Source organism: Spea bombifrons, chromosome 9 (assembly GCF_027358695.1).
Source record: "Spea bombifrons isolate aSpeBom1 chromosome 9, aSpeBom1.2.pri, whole genome shotgun sequence".
NCBI classification, from domain to species: Eukaryota; Metazoa; Chordata; class Amphibia; order Anura; family Pelobatidae; genus Spea; species Spea bombifrons.
In genome coordinates this window covers 33,727,631-33,744,701 of record NC_071095.1, presented here as the reverse complement: position 1 = coordinate 33,744,701, position 17,071 = coordinate 33,727,631, and the positions used below count along the sequence as shown (strand labels likewise).

The following is a 17,071-nucleotide window of genomic DNA, read 5'->3' as shown; positions in this document are numbered from 1 at the left end:
AAATAATAAAACTACTAAAAAAATCCTTTAAATTACTTCTTTATAAAATCTGGAATTAAGAGCCATTTTGGACACTTAACATAAAAGGAGCCATATGGGATGCTCATCCTCCATGAAGTTAAATACACGTTATTTGATTAATACAATGTATATAGAATATAATTGTTGTCTATTTCTAACTTTGTTAAGATATCCTTTTCAATATTGTTTTTACCGCCAGAGGTATTAATAAAGTATATCATTATATATCATAACGTCTCTTGAAATTAATCTTTACATAATTTAACTGTATTCTGGAATCAAATTTATTGTTGTACTGTTGCGTCACTAGGCCTGTTTGTCAAAATTGTGGTTCTTTACTAAACGTTAGCATAATTTTGCATAAAACAGGCCATGACTACAACAGACGGAAAGGACCGAAACTTTCTAATGTTATCATTGGTTATTTATCTTTTTTTGTAAAAAAATTTTAATAATTATTTGATAAGCTAAACTCAATTTAACAAATTGAAACAGCTCATATTTGAACACTGTATGTTAGAAACGCCAGAAAAAGCTCATACAAACCTCATTTCCTGTTGACATAACTGCAACCACTGGAAATTTGTGGACTTCCACTTCTGTAACGCCAACAGTTGCCAGCAGGCCAATTTCAGAAGGTCCCATGTGTGTGCCTTTTGCCAATATGCATTCACCTCTTTTAATATCATGACCTATTGGCCTAGAAACAGCATATATAAAGTTTCAGTTACCATTCTTTCATTGTATTTGCTTTACTTACAACAACAGATTTGTTGGCTGCCTTGCTTATCTATATGTAAAACAAATGAATTATTTTTACCTCTAGGAATTATTTTTTATGTCCCAGTAATCCAGCACACTCCTGCAAGGCTGCCTTCGCGTTGGCCACACAGGAACCCAGCGGAGCCATGTGAATGTACATCACTTCACGTGACTCTGCTGGGTTCCTGGGTGGGACAAAAGAAGAGACGTTGTGTGCGAGCAACGCGAAGGCAGCCTTGCAGGAGTGCGCAGGAAACCTGCAGTTCAGGTAAGGTGGAATTGGACACATATGTTGCGGGATCGGGCGGTAGTGGACACATATGTTGTGGGAGCAGAACACATGTTGCGGGAGCAGGCGGTAATGGTCAGAAATTCAGAGGGAGCGGGATTAAGAAAACAGTCCCGCGCAGGGCTCTACAAGGAGCCACTCCATCGTGTAACTTGTTTCAGTATTTTTCTCCAGACTCAGCAGTACCGTCTTACTTTGAAAGAAAGCTACAATTTTTATTAGCAAATCCCACCTGATATCCTGGCCTGGCCGGGCCTGTACTAAGATGCGAACTTCCAACTCTTCTGTCCCCTACAACGGAAAAATACAAAAAGAGTTAAAGCAAATAAAAACACCACTCAAAAGCATATTGGTAAAAATACTTTAACCCTTTGAGTTCTTCACATACGGGGTATCCTATAAGCCAGGGCGTCCAATATGAAGCCCGCAAGCCAAATGCGGCCCACCAGGAATCAAGGTGCATTCCGCATGAGATCTGCAGTGGTAACTGCACCTTTAACTAGAGCCACACCTAGTGACGCAACAGCAGGGGGAGCGCAGGGGGTGAAGCATTATTCTGGCTCTTGGAGTACTTTGCGCCAAAGAGTGGAACTATGGGTATGCTTAGGGTATGCATGGGTATGCCCTTATGCAGAATTGCTCCGGGAAGCCTGGTACACAGAGAAGTAGATGAAATTGATGACCCAGGGAGAAGGTGACCAAAAAAAGAAGACAGAGGAACTAGAAAAGGCAAGACAACAAGTGCAGCTGAGGTAAGGAAGACAGGGATGCGGAAGCAGTGGCAGAGAAAGTGGGGAGACATTGAGAGCATGTGAAAGAGAGTAAGAGTGAGAGAGGATCAGAGAGCCTGGGTGAAAGTGTGAGGGGAAAAAGGAACAAAATGCAAATGATAATTATGATGATGGCAGTGATGCTATACTGTCATCAATGTATGGCTCACTATATGATCATAAGGGTCAAGCTGTATCACTGTCTGTGTCTGGATCACTATATAATGATAGGAGTCATGCTGTACCATGTCTGTGTCTGGCTCATTGTATAACTATAGGAGTAATAATGTGTATTTTCTGTATATTCTCAATGAAACATTAGTGTGACCCACACACATACAAGCTGGTGCGTGTATATATGTGTAAGGGCAGTGTATATGTATGTGTGTGTGTGTTAATGGGCAGGTGTGTTTAAGGGCAGTCTATGTGTATGCGTGTTAATGGACAGGTGTGTGTAAAGGCAGTGTGTAAGGGGAGTGTATGTATGTGTATATGTGTGTTTATGGGCAGTCGTGTGTAAGGGCAGTGTATGTGTGTGTGTAAAGGCAATGATAAGGGCAGGTTAAATAAAATAACCTCTAAAAAAGAAAAGCTGGAGGGCACAATTTTCCATTCTCGCCTCGAGCGCAGAAAGAGCTAGCTACGGCTCTGATAGGTTTATAGGTATAATCCAATAAACCACCAGACAGCCTAGCACCGCCATACAGTTGTATGGCCAGCAATGCCCGCCCGGCAAATAGTCACTATTTCGGCGTTATCCAGAGCGAGCGCATCAATCATGGGGTACCAATGGAGAGCTCAGGATTCGAAGATGTTATGATCCAAAAAGTGACGTGATCAGCGGCGGAAACATCCCCGGGAACACTCCAGAGTTCCACAGCTGTGGCAGGGTAAACCCCTGTCCTAAAGATTGGTAATAAAACCAGGGTTCCCAAATGAGCTCCCTCTCTGTAACCACCACTGAGTGTTGCCCACCACATGCATAAAGTACCCTCAAAAGAGTGACGTGGTGGGGCAAAGGCCGTCCGTAGCAACACTGTTCCAATTGTCGGCAGGCATTGCCGCAGTTCGCCGCACTGTTCCATGAATTTGCGGCTAGGTCCCGGTGAGGCGCCAAGCAGGAGGAAGGTGGGATCCGACCAACATTAGGAGTATACAGGGAACCACAGGTGTAACACAGGAAAACAGGTATGAGGCCAAAATAATATAAGGGATAAACTGATTAACTGTCACATTGACCAAGATATTTAGAAAATATACATGGAGATTGAGATAGCCAGGTTAATCGAGTAGTGTAAATTTAGAAATAGTCATCTCTACTTCAAATGTTTTACTGGCTTGTGTGTTTTCAAAGTTTCCCTTCAGTACTTCTATTTTGAGGTGTCTATGTAGGTTCATCCTTAGGTTCAGTGTCTGACTGGTTTCTCCAATGTAGCATCCTGCTTCACATTTGTTGCATTAGATCATATATGGTAGGGGCTCTTGCCAGCATCCTGGGAGCTTGCAGCCGGCAAAATGGCTGAGAATCAGCTATGGAGAAGAGTGTGCGCTGAACATCGTGGTGGATGTCAATATGAATATTCATAGCCCTGTTAAAGCCCTGATATAAATTCAGCCCCCCCCTTATTTAGGGGAATAGGCATATCTGATTGGTGGAGGGATATCAAACCTTAGAACAAAAAATGAGGTGACTGCTCAAAAAGATCAATGGCAATCAATATTACCCTTTCATCATCTCAATGAGCAGCATCTGAATTTAGAAAGGGCATCAAAGGTTTCTTCCACACCACTTAGATGCTGTTACTGAACAAATATTCCGGACACGAGTGCAGAGGCTTCTTAAACCAATGCTTCCTGCATATTGAGACTTACAGTGTGACCTAGAGGAGTTAATTGCGTCTTTCGTCCTTCCACACATCCAACTAACATTTCTCAGATGGAAACTAACACATCAGATGCGGAACCTCTGGAGATACAATTACACCTTTCTTCTGACGAAAAACAAAGTTTTGGGACTTTTTCTGTTTTGTGGCCAAAAGGACACAAGGCTAAGCTTTGCCCCAAGAAATTGGGAAACGCTTAAGCTAATTGAAGCTAGGACGTTCTTTCATTACCACACTTCCCATCTCTCTGAGAGTACAACAGCTTTCATTGATTCAGAAGCAGCAGGGAACCTCATTGACAAATCATGGGCTATGAATTAAGGAATTCCTCCAGTTAATAAAACAGTCAAGAGTTTGATTGCAGCCTTAGATGGTACCCCTTTAGGCTCAGGAATTATTTCATTAAGGACACAGACAATAGGGGTCATGGTTGGGGCACTCCATACTGAAGACAGACCAGACGGGCTTTATTCGTCATGTGCTACAACTATGTGATCTCCTTTCATCCAGCTTCCAAAAATTTGAAAGCAGATACTTTGTATATGACATTTCATGCTTCCCATACAGAAATACACGAAGAACCGATTATACTACCCACAAGAGTCATTGCGACCATACACAGCAATCTCATGTGGCACATTTATAGAACTCAGAGACCAGACGTTTACCCCTGCCCGGAAGATTATACGTGCAACTTTGTTTCAGAAAAGCTGTGTTATGCTGGGGTCATGCATCACCAGTGGGGGTCATAAAGGTAAAAGAAATGTAAAATTTTTGATAAAAAGTCACTCTGTATGGCTTATTTAGAACTGAGATTCATTGACATAATGCTACAAACCTGACAAAATGACAGCTACATAGATGACATATGCATTATATGGATAGAAGGAAAGGAAATACTATTAACATAACTCATTTAACACATTCAATCCATCAACTAAACTAAAACTGCAGTTTTCTGCTAAATGTGTACACTTCTTGGACACAACAATAAAAATCACTGTCCACAGAAAAAGTTATCTGTAAAATTTTCATCCTGTACAGCGCTGCGGAATCAGTCAGCGCTTTATAAATAAAGTACAATAATAATACTGCTCTAAGCAAGGTATTATTTACAGCCAAGGCATCAGATACCAACAATGAGGATCGTAATAAGAAACTGGAAACACTATCGGAGCCATTCAAACAAAATGGACACAAAACCAGGATAACAACAAAGAAAATAAAATCTGCACTGAGTACACCCTGGGAACACTTATTACAATACAATACCAAGGATACCACTACACATATACCATTAGCAGCTACATACAACCCTGCACTAGAGGAAATCTGCGATATATATTTCATAAATTTCAAAAAAAACAAAAACAAGGTTTTCATCACTTTTACTTATTGGTTTGCCTTTTAAGATGGAATAATGCAGAAACTGTTTCAATGTTTTTATCATGCAATGTGATGCACAGTCTGCATATATAAATAGCTTAATCTGTCCTGAATGAAAATTTTTAGATTTATACACAGTTATACACAGTTTAAAGGCTAACCTAATTAACATGGCTACGAAAATTGACCTGTCCTCATAGTAGAGCACATATGTCAAAGCCCCTGGAACCCAAATAGTTAAAATATTTGTAAACCTATTCAGACTGATTTTTAATAAAAATAAACAAAAATGTTACGATGACAAAATTAACGTTGAAGAGTTCCATTACTTACATCATCTGATTCTCTAATGAGCTCTGTGTCTTCAACTTGTACAACTGCATCAGCACCACATGGGATTGGAGCACCTGTTGTTACCCTCATCACTTGCCCTGGCATCACTGTCTGAGTTGGCTGAAAATGAAGAACAAATTTCCTTTACAGTTATGACATCTCTTTTCCATGTAAACAATACTATAATTTGAAACAGCAACCATTGTTGCATTGAATGTGGTAAGAAACCTCTGTTCTGGTGCAAGAAGACGACTGTAGTCAGTTTAACAGCACAGCTCCTCTAAAGGTGGCACTTTTGAGGAGCATGGACACTAGGACATGTCATGTCATTAGTAATCACTTAGACACACAAGAAGAATATACACCGATCAGCCATAACATTATGAACACTGACAGGTGAAGTGATTATCTTGTTCTTATGGCACCTGTCAGTGGGTGTGATATATTAGACAGCAAGTGAATATTTAATTCTCAAAATTGATGTGTTAGAAGCAGGAAAAACTGGCAAGCGTAAGGATGTGAGAGACTTTGACAAAGTTCAAATTGTGATGGCTAGATGACTGGGCCAGAAAATCACCAAAACTGCAGCTCTTGTGGGGTGTTCTTCGTCTGCAGGGGCCAGTACCTTTCAAAAGTGGTCCAAGGAAGGAAAAGTGGTGAACTGGCGACAGAGTCATGGGCAGCCAACGCTCACTGATGCACAGTAGTGGGGAAGGCTGGCCCATGTAGCTCAAATTACTGAAAAAGTCAATGCTGGTTCTAACAGAAAGATTTCAGAACACACAGTGCATGCACGGTGCCCATGTTGACCCCTGTCCACTGCCCAAAGCGCCTACAATAGTCACGTGAACATAAGAACTGGACCACGGTGCAATGGAAGAAGGTGGCTTGGTCTGATGAATCACATTTTCTTTTACATCACGTGGATGGCCAGGTGCGTGTGCATGGCTTACCTGGAGAACACATGGCACCAGGATGCATTATGGGAAAAAGGCAAGCCGGTAGAGGCAGAATGGTGCTTTGAGCAATGTTCTGTCAGAAAGCTTTAGGTCCAGCCATTCAAGTGGATGTTACTTTGACACGTACTACTTACCTAAGCATTGTTGAAGTCCATGTACACCTCGTCATGGACATAGTATTCCCTGATGGCATTGGCCTCTTTCAGCAGGATAATGCGCCCTGCTACAAAGCAAAAATGCTTCAGAAATGCATTGGGGAACACAACAACGAGTTCTGCCTCCCCAGATCTCAATACGACTGAGCATTTGTGGGATGTGCTGGAAAAAGATCCATGGAGCACCTACCCCTCAACTTAAACAGGACTTAAAGGATCTGCTGCTAACGTCTTGGTGCTAGATACCACAACACACCTTCAGAGGTCTAGTGTAGTCCATCCCTTGATGGGTAAGGGGTGTTTTGGGGGCAAAAGGGGGACCTACACAATATTAGGCATAATGGTATGGCTAATCGGTGTATAGTTGTTAGTCTTAGAGTTACTCTTTTTTGCCTTTACCCTACCTGTCATCAGCATCATTACAGGCTGTCCTGCTAAATTAATTGTCCAGGTATTCCACTTTTTTGCCTTTACCCTGCATGTTATCAATCATGCATTAGTATCGTTCCTTTGTTTGTCCATACTGAACTATTGGTATCCTGTTAGCTATCCTCTCCTCTCCCTCATGAGTCTGTGATTTTATTACGGGGTAATTAATCAATTGGTAAATACCTAACAAGCAGCCATCCCTTTATCAGAACGGACATTGGAGGAACAAGCCACTTTCCATCTGTGTGCCAATTTTCCTAAGAGCCACTGTTTTGGATTTTATGAAGGAAGAAAAACAAGAACAAAGAGGAACCTGAAGGCTCCCTGCAATCAATACTCCATTGAACTCTCATCAAATGCTGCCTACTGCTCATTGTGTTTGCTCCACCACCATTCCATTCCCATCACCATCTGTCTCCAATTACCACGCTCAAAATCCTCCTGTTCATCCTTTCACTTTCCTCTATTAGTAGTAGAACAGTTATCTCTCTCTCCAGCCACCAGTACCTCCAGACAATGTCTGTATTGCACCATCATTACTTCTCCCCCTTCTCTCATCCCAAGCACTTTTTAACTTCACCTCCTCCCTTTCCCCTACCTCCACTCACTCCCAGCAACCTCTCTGCTCACACAAATCCTATTCCCACCTCCTCTCACTCTCTCTTCTACTTCTTTTAGCAGCTGGGGATATTTCCCCAAATCCTGGCCCTCCTTTGGCTCTCTCATCCTCATCCTCTCCCAATCAACATTCCAGAAATGTCAATAATCTTTACCTTTGCATTCTATAATGCACGTTCTGTATAACAAACTAACAGCCTTACATGACAACCAAAACCTGGCTAACCTCTTGTAACACTGTCTCCCCCGCTGCTCTCACCTATGGTGGCCTCCACCTCACACTCACACTCCCAGATCTGATGACAGGAAGGGTAGTGGGGTAGGTTTTTTAATCTCCCCAACATTTCAGCCTATTCCCTCTACTCCATCACTATCTTTCTCATCATTTGAAGTCCATGCTATCCAACTATTTAATCCCATCCCCTTACGCATAGCTGTTATATACCGTCCCCCTGGCCCAGCTAACATCTTTCTTAACCACTTCTCCTCATGGCTGCCTCTCTTTATCTCCTCTGATGTTCCTTCTGTTATCTTAGGGGACTTCAACATCCCAGTAGACACCCCATTAAGTCCCTTGGCTTAAAAAATGTATTCTATTCTTTCGATCTCACACAACATATTAACTCCCCTTCTCATGATGATAGTCACACCCTGCACCTTATTTCTTCTAGCATGTGCTCTCTCAGTAATCTCTCTAACTCCACTTTCCCCTTCTCTGACCACTACTTCCTTTCCTGCTCTAACCTTGTCTCCTACTCATCCCCTGCACCCCATCCTTGCCTAACCAGAGACCTCAGCTCTATTAACCTTCAGAAGTTCTCAACCAATTTACTTCCTCTCCTCTCTCCTATCTCTAACATGTCATACCCTAGCAACGCTACCTTTCTCTATAACTCTACTCTCACATCTGCTCTTGAGGATGTAGCCCCAGTTACTACTCGCTCTTCACAATGTCCACGTTTCCAACCCTGGCACCCGACACCTACGACGTTGTTTCCGCACTGCTAAGTGTAGTTGGAGAACTACGCCATGGCTGACTTTCTGCACTACAAACTTATGCTATGTTCCTACTACTCCGCCCTAAACCCTTCTAAAGAAACCTACTTCACCTCCCTGTCTCATAACCCTAAACGACTCTTTAGCACTTTCAATTCCCTTCTTCGACCTATCCCTACTACCCGCTCCACTAACCTTAACGCCTCTGACTTTGCCACATATTTCCATAATAAACTACATTACATCAACTCTCTGCTGAGGAGGTATATGTTCTTCTTCTTTCCTCTTGTCCAACCACATTGACCCCTTGACCCGATCCCTTCCCATCTCAACAGTCGCTTTCATCTACTCTTGTCCCTACTCTAGCTCACATCTTCAACCTCTCCCTCACTGCTGGATCTGTGGATCTGTCCCATCCTCTGTCAAGCATGCTACCATTACCGTCCCATCTCTCTACTTGCTCTCGTCTCCAAGCTTCTTTAAAGAATTGTTTATACCTAATTAACTAAGTTTTCTTGATTCCAACTCCCTACTTGACATTCTTCAATCTGGTTTACACCCTCGACACTCTACTGAGACCGCCCATGCTTAATCCTGGTGGACCTTTCTACTGCTTTTGACACTGTTCTCTCCTGGTTCACTTCACTCACTTCCCATCTCTCTGTTCGTACCTTCAGCTGCTCTGTCTCCAGTAACACTTCCCTTCCCCCTCTCAGTCGGGGTACCCCAAGGCCACCAGGGAATGGAATGATGGTGGAGCCAACACAATGAGCAGTAGGCAGCATTTGATGAGATCTGGGTGTCATCAGCATGCAGGTGGTATTGAAAGCCAAATGATGAGATTAGTTTGCCAAGTGAGGAAGTGGAGAGAGAGAACAGAAGGCGTCCTAGAACTGATTCTAGGGAGAGAGATTGTGTAACTAACTGTCTCGCCCTGGATGTCGGCACATTACCTGAAACTCAATCTCTCCAAAACCCAACTTCTCATCTTCCCTCCCTCCGACTCTAAGATTCTCCCATCAGTTTTCCTCAATGTTAATGGTGCTATCATCTCTTCCCGTGTTCTCATGCCCGCTGTCTTGGTGTCACCCGTGACTTCGTTCACCCCTCACATTCAATCTGTCTTTAAAAACTGCATTGCCCGCATCCGTCCCTTCCTAACACATCATGCCACTAAGGCTCTTTTCCATGCCCTTATTATCTTCCACCTTGATTATTGTAATTCTGTCTTAGCTGGTCTCGTTCTTAACTGTCTCACCCTCTACAATCCTCCCATGAATTCCTCTCCCAACGCTTCACTAACACCTCTCCCCTCTGTCAATCTCTTCACTGGCTGCCTGTGCGATTCAGGATTCATTTCAAAATCCCAACTCTTACTTTCAAAGCCCTTCACAGCAGCTCCCCTATCTACATTTCCTCATTCATCTATAAATACACTCCTCACCGGTCTCTCCGCTCATCCAATTATCTCCTTTAATCCTCCTTTGATTTCTAGCTCTCATCCTCTGGAATGGCCCCCCGGCCTATCTGTCTTTCCTCCTGCCTTTATTCCTTAAAAAAAATCCCTCAAGACCCACTTCTTTAAGGACGCTTACAACATTGCACATTAAAGCCCTCCCATATTCCTTTAGCTCACCTTTCCTAGTCCCTCTCCTGCAAGAGTGGCTGGTCTATCCCTAACAATGGCACTTGTGCCTATTGTGTAATACACCCCAAATCCCTCCTAACCTGTTGTCTCTGTAAGTCAAATTGTTATGTTATTGTTATACTACTTGTTGTGTCCTGTTCACCCATTGTACAGCGCTACAGAATTTGAAAACAATAAATAATAATAATACTGATGGTACAACATACTTAACCTATTGTGAGAACAGCAACCTCATAAAATGTAGCAATGAATATATGTACCGTATTTGCTCGATTATAAGACACTCTGCCCCACCAGATATGCTGCCACCCTTCCCCACCAGATATACTGCCACTCTACTCCCCCAGATATGCTGCCACTCTGCCCGCCCCAGATATGCTGCCACTCTGCCTCCTCCAGATATGCTGCCACTCTGCTCCCCCAGATATGCTGCCACTCTGCTCCCCCAGATATGCTGCCACTCTGCCTCCTCCAGATATGCTGCCACTCTGCTCCCCCAGATATGCTGCCACTCTGCTCCCCCAGATATGCTGCCACTCTGCCCACCCCAGATATGCTGCCACTCTGCTCCCCCAGATATGCTGCCACTCTGCCCACCCCAGATATGCTGCCACTCTGCCCCCCCCCCGAGATATGCTGCCACTCTGCCCCCCCCCGAGATATGCTGCCACTCTGCCCTCCCCTTGACTTACCAATTCAGACTCCCTGGTGTCTAGCGGGGCCGGCTGGGGACATCTGCTCCGTGGGAAGTGCCGGCAAGGGAGATTGTTAAAGCACATTGCGCAGATGTTTACTGGCTGCGGCGATGCGAGCGTACACAACATCCGCTGCCGGCACGTCTTTTCGATGTGCTTTAACAGTCTCCCTTGCTGGCACTCCCCCGGTGGGAAGTGCTGGCAGGGGAGGCTGTCTCAGCGCATCGTGTAGACCTCCCCGGCTGCCAGAGAGTAGAATCCAGTTCCTCCTGCAGCGCTGCAGGGGATCTGGATCCTAACCCTGCTGCCTGCCCCTTAAAGTGGGGGGGAAAAGTGCAGCCTATATTCGGGCAAATACCGTACATAATAATAATAAAGATCAAATTATTACTTTCAGATAACAAAAAATAAACCATATAACATACAGGAAAAGTCCTTCTGAGCGCAGGATTATAGGCAATAATTATGATCCCTAGTAGGTAGGAATGTATGGAACAAGGGCAGCTTGATCAGGTAAATTGCTTCCATTGGTAAGTTAAATCCCTTAAGGACAGAGCTGTTTTTTATTTTTGCACTCTTTGTTTTAACATTTCTCCGGTGCTCATGTTTAGTTTTGTTTTAGTTTTTTGCCCTTCAAACCATATATTTTTGAAAACTAGACACTCCAGGGTATTTAAAATGCTGGTATTTTAAACCCTTTCCATGCACTAATTTTACCATCAGCCTTTGTCAATGTTTGTAGTAGTTTTTCTTTTTTTTTTTAAATGTTTTGTTTACACACATTTTACTCTGCAGGTATGAATTTACAACTCCTGTAGCTGAATGCCTTGATAGCAATTACGGTATATTACTGCATATATGGCGCATGATCAGACGGGGCCTTTGCTTGGTTATGCAAAGTACCGTAATTGCTCAATTATAAGATGACCCCGCAAAATGTAAATATTAATTTAGAAAAAAAAAAAAGCCTGAATATAAGAATACCTTATACGAAAAAGTTTTATTAGTAAATATTAATTCAAATGTGAACTCTTTTTTCATATTTAGTACAAATTGCATGTTTTGTTTTTATTTCCTTTTATTTGCCAACCTGCCCCCCCAGTTATGCACATCTGCCCCACAGCTTGCTACTCTGCCCCCAGATATGCCCTAAACCCCATATATGCCACTCTACCCCGATATGCCTTATAATCCCTATATGCTCCTCTGCCCCCAGATATGCCTTATACCCCCTAGATGCCACTCTGCCTCCAGATATGCCTTACACCCCCCCTATTTGCCACTCTGTCTCCCTGATATGGCTCACACCCCCTATTTACCACTATGCCCCACAGATTATGCATTATTCCCCCTATATGCCCCCCCAATTTACCGAGCATTTGCTCTGAAAAAAACTTTGTCTTATAATGAAGCAAATACGGTAAAAGATCCACTTGAAGTCAAAGAGGAAGTCCCATATGTCTCAAGATTGTAAGCTTGCAAGCACAGCCCTCTTCACCTGATGTATCGGTTTGTCTGTCTATTCTAGTCTTGTCATACCCCTTGAATATATGTATTGTATTAAGCGCTGGGTAAATTGTTTGGCACTAAAAGATAATAATAATAATATCACGCCAATTTCTGTAGTGGACACACAAATTAGCAACCCGGTAGAGATGGTAGCATGAGAGGGTTTAGTTTGATTGTATAGGCATGTGGTGGTACAAGGCTTCACAACATGAAGTCACCTTTTGAAGCTGGGACTCCAACCTGCAAGGTGTGAAATGTTACAGATCAGTTGCCTCTAAATCTAGCTTTGATGTAAACTGTCTGAATAATCCACGATACGCCTGTATCCCTTATACTAAGTGACCATTAACAGTCTTCCAGGGTCACATCCAAAAGATACATTATCACCCACAAAATAATAATCCCACCTCCTTTTGTGCCTATTACAAGCACACCCTACTAAAAGAGTACAAATACGACTACATAATTTGCACAGGAGAGAAAATAAAATAAGAATTCTCTATTTGGACTGGTATTGTTCCACAACACAAGGGGGAGGTCACTTATGGCTCCTATAGGTACACCTTCCCTCCACTTATAGCACCTTTGGGCCGGCTTGGAAACTTGAGATGAACTAAAGAGGTATAAATTTCATGATGGGAAGTTGGTCTAGATTGCTTACTAGGGGGGCAAGATCTTAATTTGAGTAAATTGCCATATTTCCTTGCCGGAGCCCTACAGACCGAAAACTTGTTACTTTACTCTCCAAGGAGTAGGTTTTCTGTTAAATTCTCCTTTTTATTTTAATCTGTGTGCTGTAAATAATCTGTTTATCATATATTTGTGTATGCACTGTGACTTTTTTTTGGTAAATTACATTTTATTGATTTAAGGGAACAGACAATATATAGACAGAGGGAGGTGTCACAAAATAGAAGCATCGACAATGACATAGACAAAGTCCATAGGCATAATAAGACACGAATCACCAGTAAAAGGTACATTCCAAATGCAGCCCCCCTCCGTCAGGTCATGAAATAAAACATACGGTGAGAAGCAATGTGGAGTAGGAGGCATTGGAAGCCAAGATTCAAAATTCGAATTGCTGCAGGTTGTCAGATATTTTATGATAGAAAACATGTATTCCATATATTCTGTATTTTACATGAGCACAAAATGGAGTCAGAGCCATTTTATTTTACTTAATCATGTAGTGATTATTTATTTTTGTCCTTGTTCCCTCTATAATTGAGAACAAAGGAGTATTCATGTATAATGATGTTTCAGTGTATATATGATCCAATTAATGTTATCTGCCATGAGAAAGTTAAGGAGTAGACACTGCATATCTTTAGAAATGTAACTTGGAATGGGGGATACATGGGAAGACTACCAAGACCTGAGTTACTATCTAGGAAGTGACATTTGGCGATTAGGGTGACCAAGGATAAATTCCAAACACATATGTAATGGTTTTAAGTTAATTCTTAGACCAGAGCGTCTCTCACAGGTAAATTAAGAAATTACAACGGTGTAAATATGAGTAGAAATCCTAATTATAATGGGTAAAACCCACCGTTATGATTGGAGAATTCCAATCAAAAGGTGGAGGCAATGATAATAAGCCCTGTCTTTAAAAGCTTATGTCTTTAATAAAAAAAAAAACAAAAAAAAACGGATCTTAAAAAGATGGCACCCTGAAATAGACAGAGCCAGACGGATTTATTCACCAAATTTACCCCAGAGAATTGGAATCTTAAGATTCTGGCACCATATTTCACTCTTGGAGTTACTTTGAGTTCTAACCTATATAACTTGTAGCAAGTGATATTCTTTCCACTTAATTTCTTGCCAATGAACCTGGATTAACTTCTACAAGGACCGGTGGGACAACAGCAGTAAGTGGTGGTAATTATAATTGTTTTATTATTCTGAATAGAGGTGAATTTTGTCTTCTTCGTATAGAATTCCCTGTTTCTGGGAAATAGTATATTGCATTATTGTATTTAACGGCTTGTGAGACTGCAGCTTATAACCCGTGATAATAACAATAATGAAAAGGTATTTTTACCTATAGATGAAGTTTGACATTATTTCCATCTATTAGGAACTTCACTAATACTCTTAGACACAATTAAATTATTTTTAATTTGTTATATTAGTTGAACTAATATTAGAGAGATAGTGATATCTTTATTACTACCCTGATTATTATCAATTTTTGGTTGCTGAGTGGGATGGAAATTAATTGTGTGTTAGACTAATAAAGTAGTAACTCATATTGATAACTATCGATAATATACTGTATTTGAATTGATTCATTTTTTTGACATGTTTTAAGAATCTTCTGTTTTATATTATGCACTGTGTGACTCATATATATATTTTATAAATTGTATTTACAATAAATAATATTTTTGATTGATTACCGTGGCGAGATCTATCTAATTTGAATTATAATTTTCGGCGATCTAAAATAATTTAGGATCGGAGATAAAATATAGGGTATCTCCTTAAATTATTATTGTGGATGTGGTACTACAATATTTGGTAGCGTCGTTATTTTGCGTATGTGATAAAATATTGGTTTTGCCTATTTTGTCTCATTAATATCCCTAACAAGGTCCATGTCACTCTAAGGGCTGTGACTATTTTTTGTTCATAATAAATATTCCTTTATTAAGTTCTGCCTTTGTCCAGTAAAGAATGTTACCTGATTAGATTCAAGTATTGGTAATTTGAAATTGCATAGATATTACGTGAAAGCATACTTTGTGGGTTTTTACTTGGGGCCCAAGTATCCCATTTCTAAATTGTCTTGGTGGCGGCAGTGTTATGATATTAGTTATATCATTATAATTAAGTGTGCATTGTTAAGCACAAGCAGTTTGATAAGTAGTCAGGATCTAGCATATTAGGTTAAGATAACAGACCTAACAAAACTAGAACTGTTAAAAAAAAAAAATAAATACAAAAATAGAAGATTTTTGAATAATCATTTTTAGTTGGATACTATTAATAAAAAAACATTGGTGAGAGTTCCCCTTAAGTGCTGGTTTGGCTAATATTATGCCCCCCCCCCCATACCTAACATGGATGTTTACAAGTTCTTGTTTTTTCCTCAGCAAGTATTGTACAAGAACTTTTTTTAAATGGGAGAGAAATGTGCTGGTAGAAAGAGAACAGGGAGAGTCGACAGGAGAATATCCAAGAGAGATGCTGTTTCAACTCACTATACATTATGAAGGTCCAAGCCCAGTGTGCTTTCACTTCTGTCCCTCTATAGTGTATAGTTAATTCAGCTCAGTCTCTCAGTCTCATAATAGTGAAGTGAGAGAGTTGAAACCATAACTGTCCTTCAAACTCTCAACTCCTCATTCCATTATTAAACAAACCTCAATAACTATATAGCACCACTGTCTGAGGTATGGTTCTAGACAATGAGTAGCTAAAACCCAGAATCCTACAGTTGTTATCCTAGATAGTGTAAAAATAAAACCGTATCTTCATTTATAGACTTGAGTACCTTCAAAATTAAAGATGAAATAGATTGTTTAATATTAAATACAAGATGCTGGAGTACAGAGCCAAAAACAACAAAAGCATTATCATTGTCCATGAACTTGCTGACTGCATGTAAGTAGAGACAAACATACACATATGCATAAAAGAAACTTACTTGTTCACCAGCTTGGGATTCACCAATGATGAAACGATCCCCAGGGCCATCAGCAGCTGAAAAATATCCATATTAAATCAATCTTTGTCACAAATTGAATTTACCCTATTAAGACATATGTTTTAGAAAACTAGACACCACAATGGTATTTTAATTCTTTCCATACCCTGATCTCCAACACCTCAGATTTCCACAATCAACTCAACAGCCCATGTTCATGGCTTTGGTTTAACACTTGACCACACTTTCTCCTTCACCACTAACATTGAATCACTTACACCAAATCCTGTCGCCTTCAGCAAAATGTGGCTCAAATCCATCCAGACATTCATGGCAGACATCGTTGTCAGCCATATGGTATTTTGATCACTTTCTCTGCTCAAACATCGACTTTCCTTAGTTAGAGAATATAGCTGGATGCCAGCAAAATGTGTCTCAAATTTGTCCTTTACTTGCACAAGAAATTGCTAAAATACGGATTCATTTGATATATCCCATTTCGATTATTGCAATTTCCCTCTTACTGATCTCTCTTGTCCTCCACCATTTTTTCATCTGCTGTCTTATCGTGCCAGTCTCTTCACTGGCCACTTTTACCCTAAAAAAAACTCAGTTTCTGGTGCTGATCTAATGATCCCTTAACACTGTGCATTTGGATTGGTACGAATTGCAAATTTACAAAATTTTGGTAAATTCTGCGATTCGTACATACCTGAAAGCGAGGCAAAAACCCCTATGAAGCGGACAAAAACAAAGTTAAAAGTTCAAAAATTCCAAAATGTGAAATCCACATTCACTCACACTCTCTAAATATTTGCCTACCTTTTCTGCCGAACACTATCGCATCTTCATCTTCTATCTTTTCCCTTCTCTTCTGCCTTCAATCCTTAATCTGGTATCTTATTTCTTTGTCCGCATCTCCGCAGACATAGACTGGAAGAGGACGTCACCGAAAGCAGC

General features: G+C 41.1%; 1 protein-coding gene across 8 annotated transcripts in view; it reads right to left on the bottom strand.

The window, feature by feature from the left end:
* The window catches only part of GPHN (gephyrin), a 330,342-nt gene that overhangs the window by 75,708 nt on the left and 237,563 nt on the right, over nucleotides 1–17,071 (bottom strand). For all 8 annotated transcript variants that reach the window (XM_053474851.1, XM_053474852.1, XM_053474856.1 and 5 more), the window contains 4 exons: nucleotides 16,112–16,167; nucleotides 5,445–5,564; nucleotides 1,305–1,363; nucleotides 568–721 (listed from right to left, as the gene is read on the bottom strand). In XM_053474851.1, coding sequence (XP_053330826.1) covers nucleotides 568–721; nucleotides 1,305–1,363; nucleotides 5,445–5,564; nucleotides 16,112–16,167 — 389 coding nt within the window. The remainder of the gene's footprint in view (nucleotides 1–567; nucleotides 722–1,304; nucleotides 1,364–5,444; nucleotides 5,565–16,111; nucleotides 16,168–17,071) is intronic.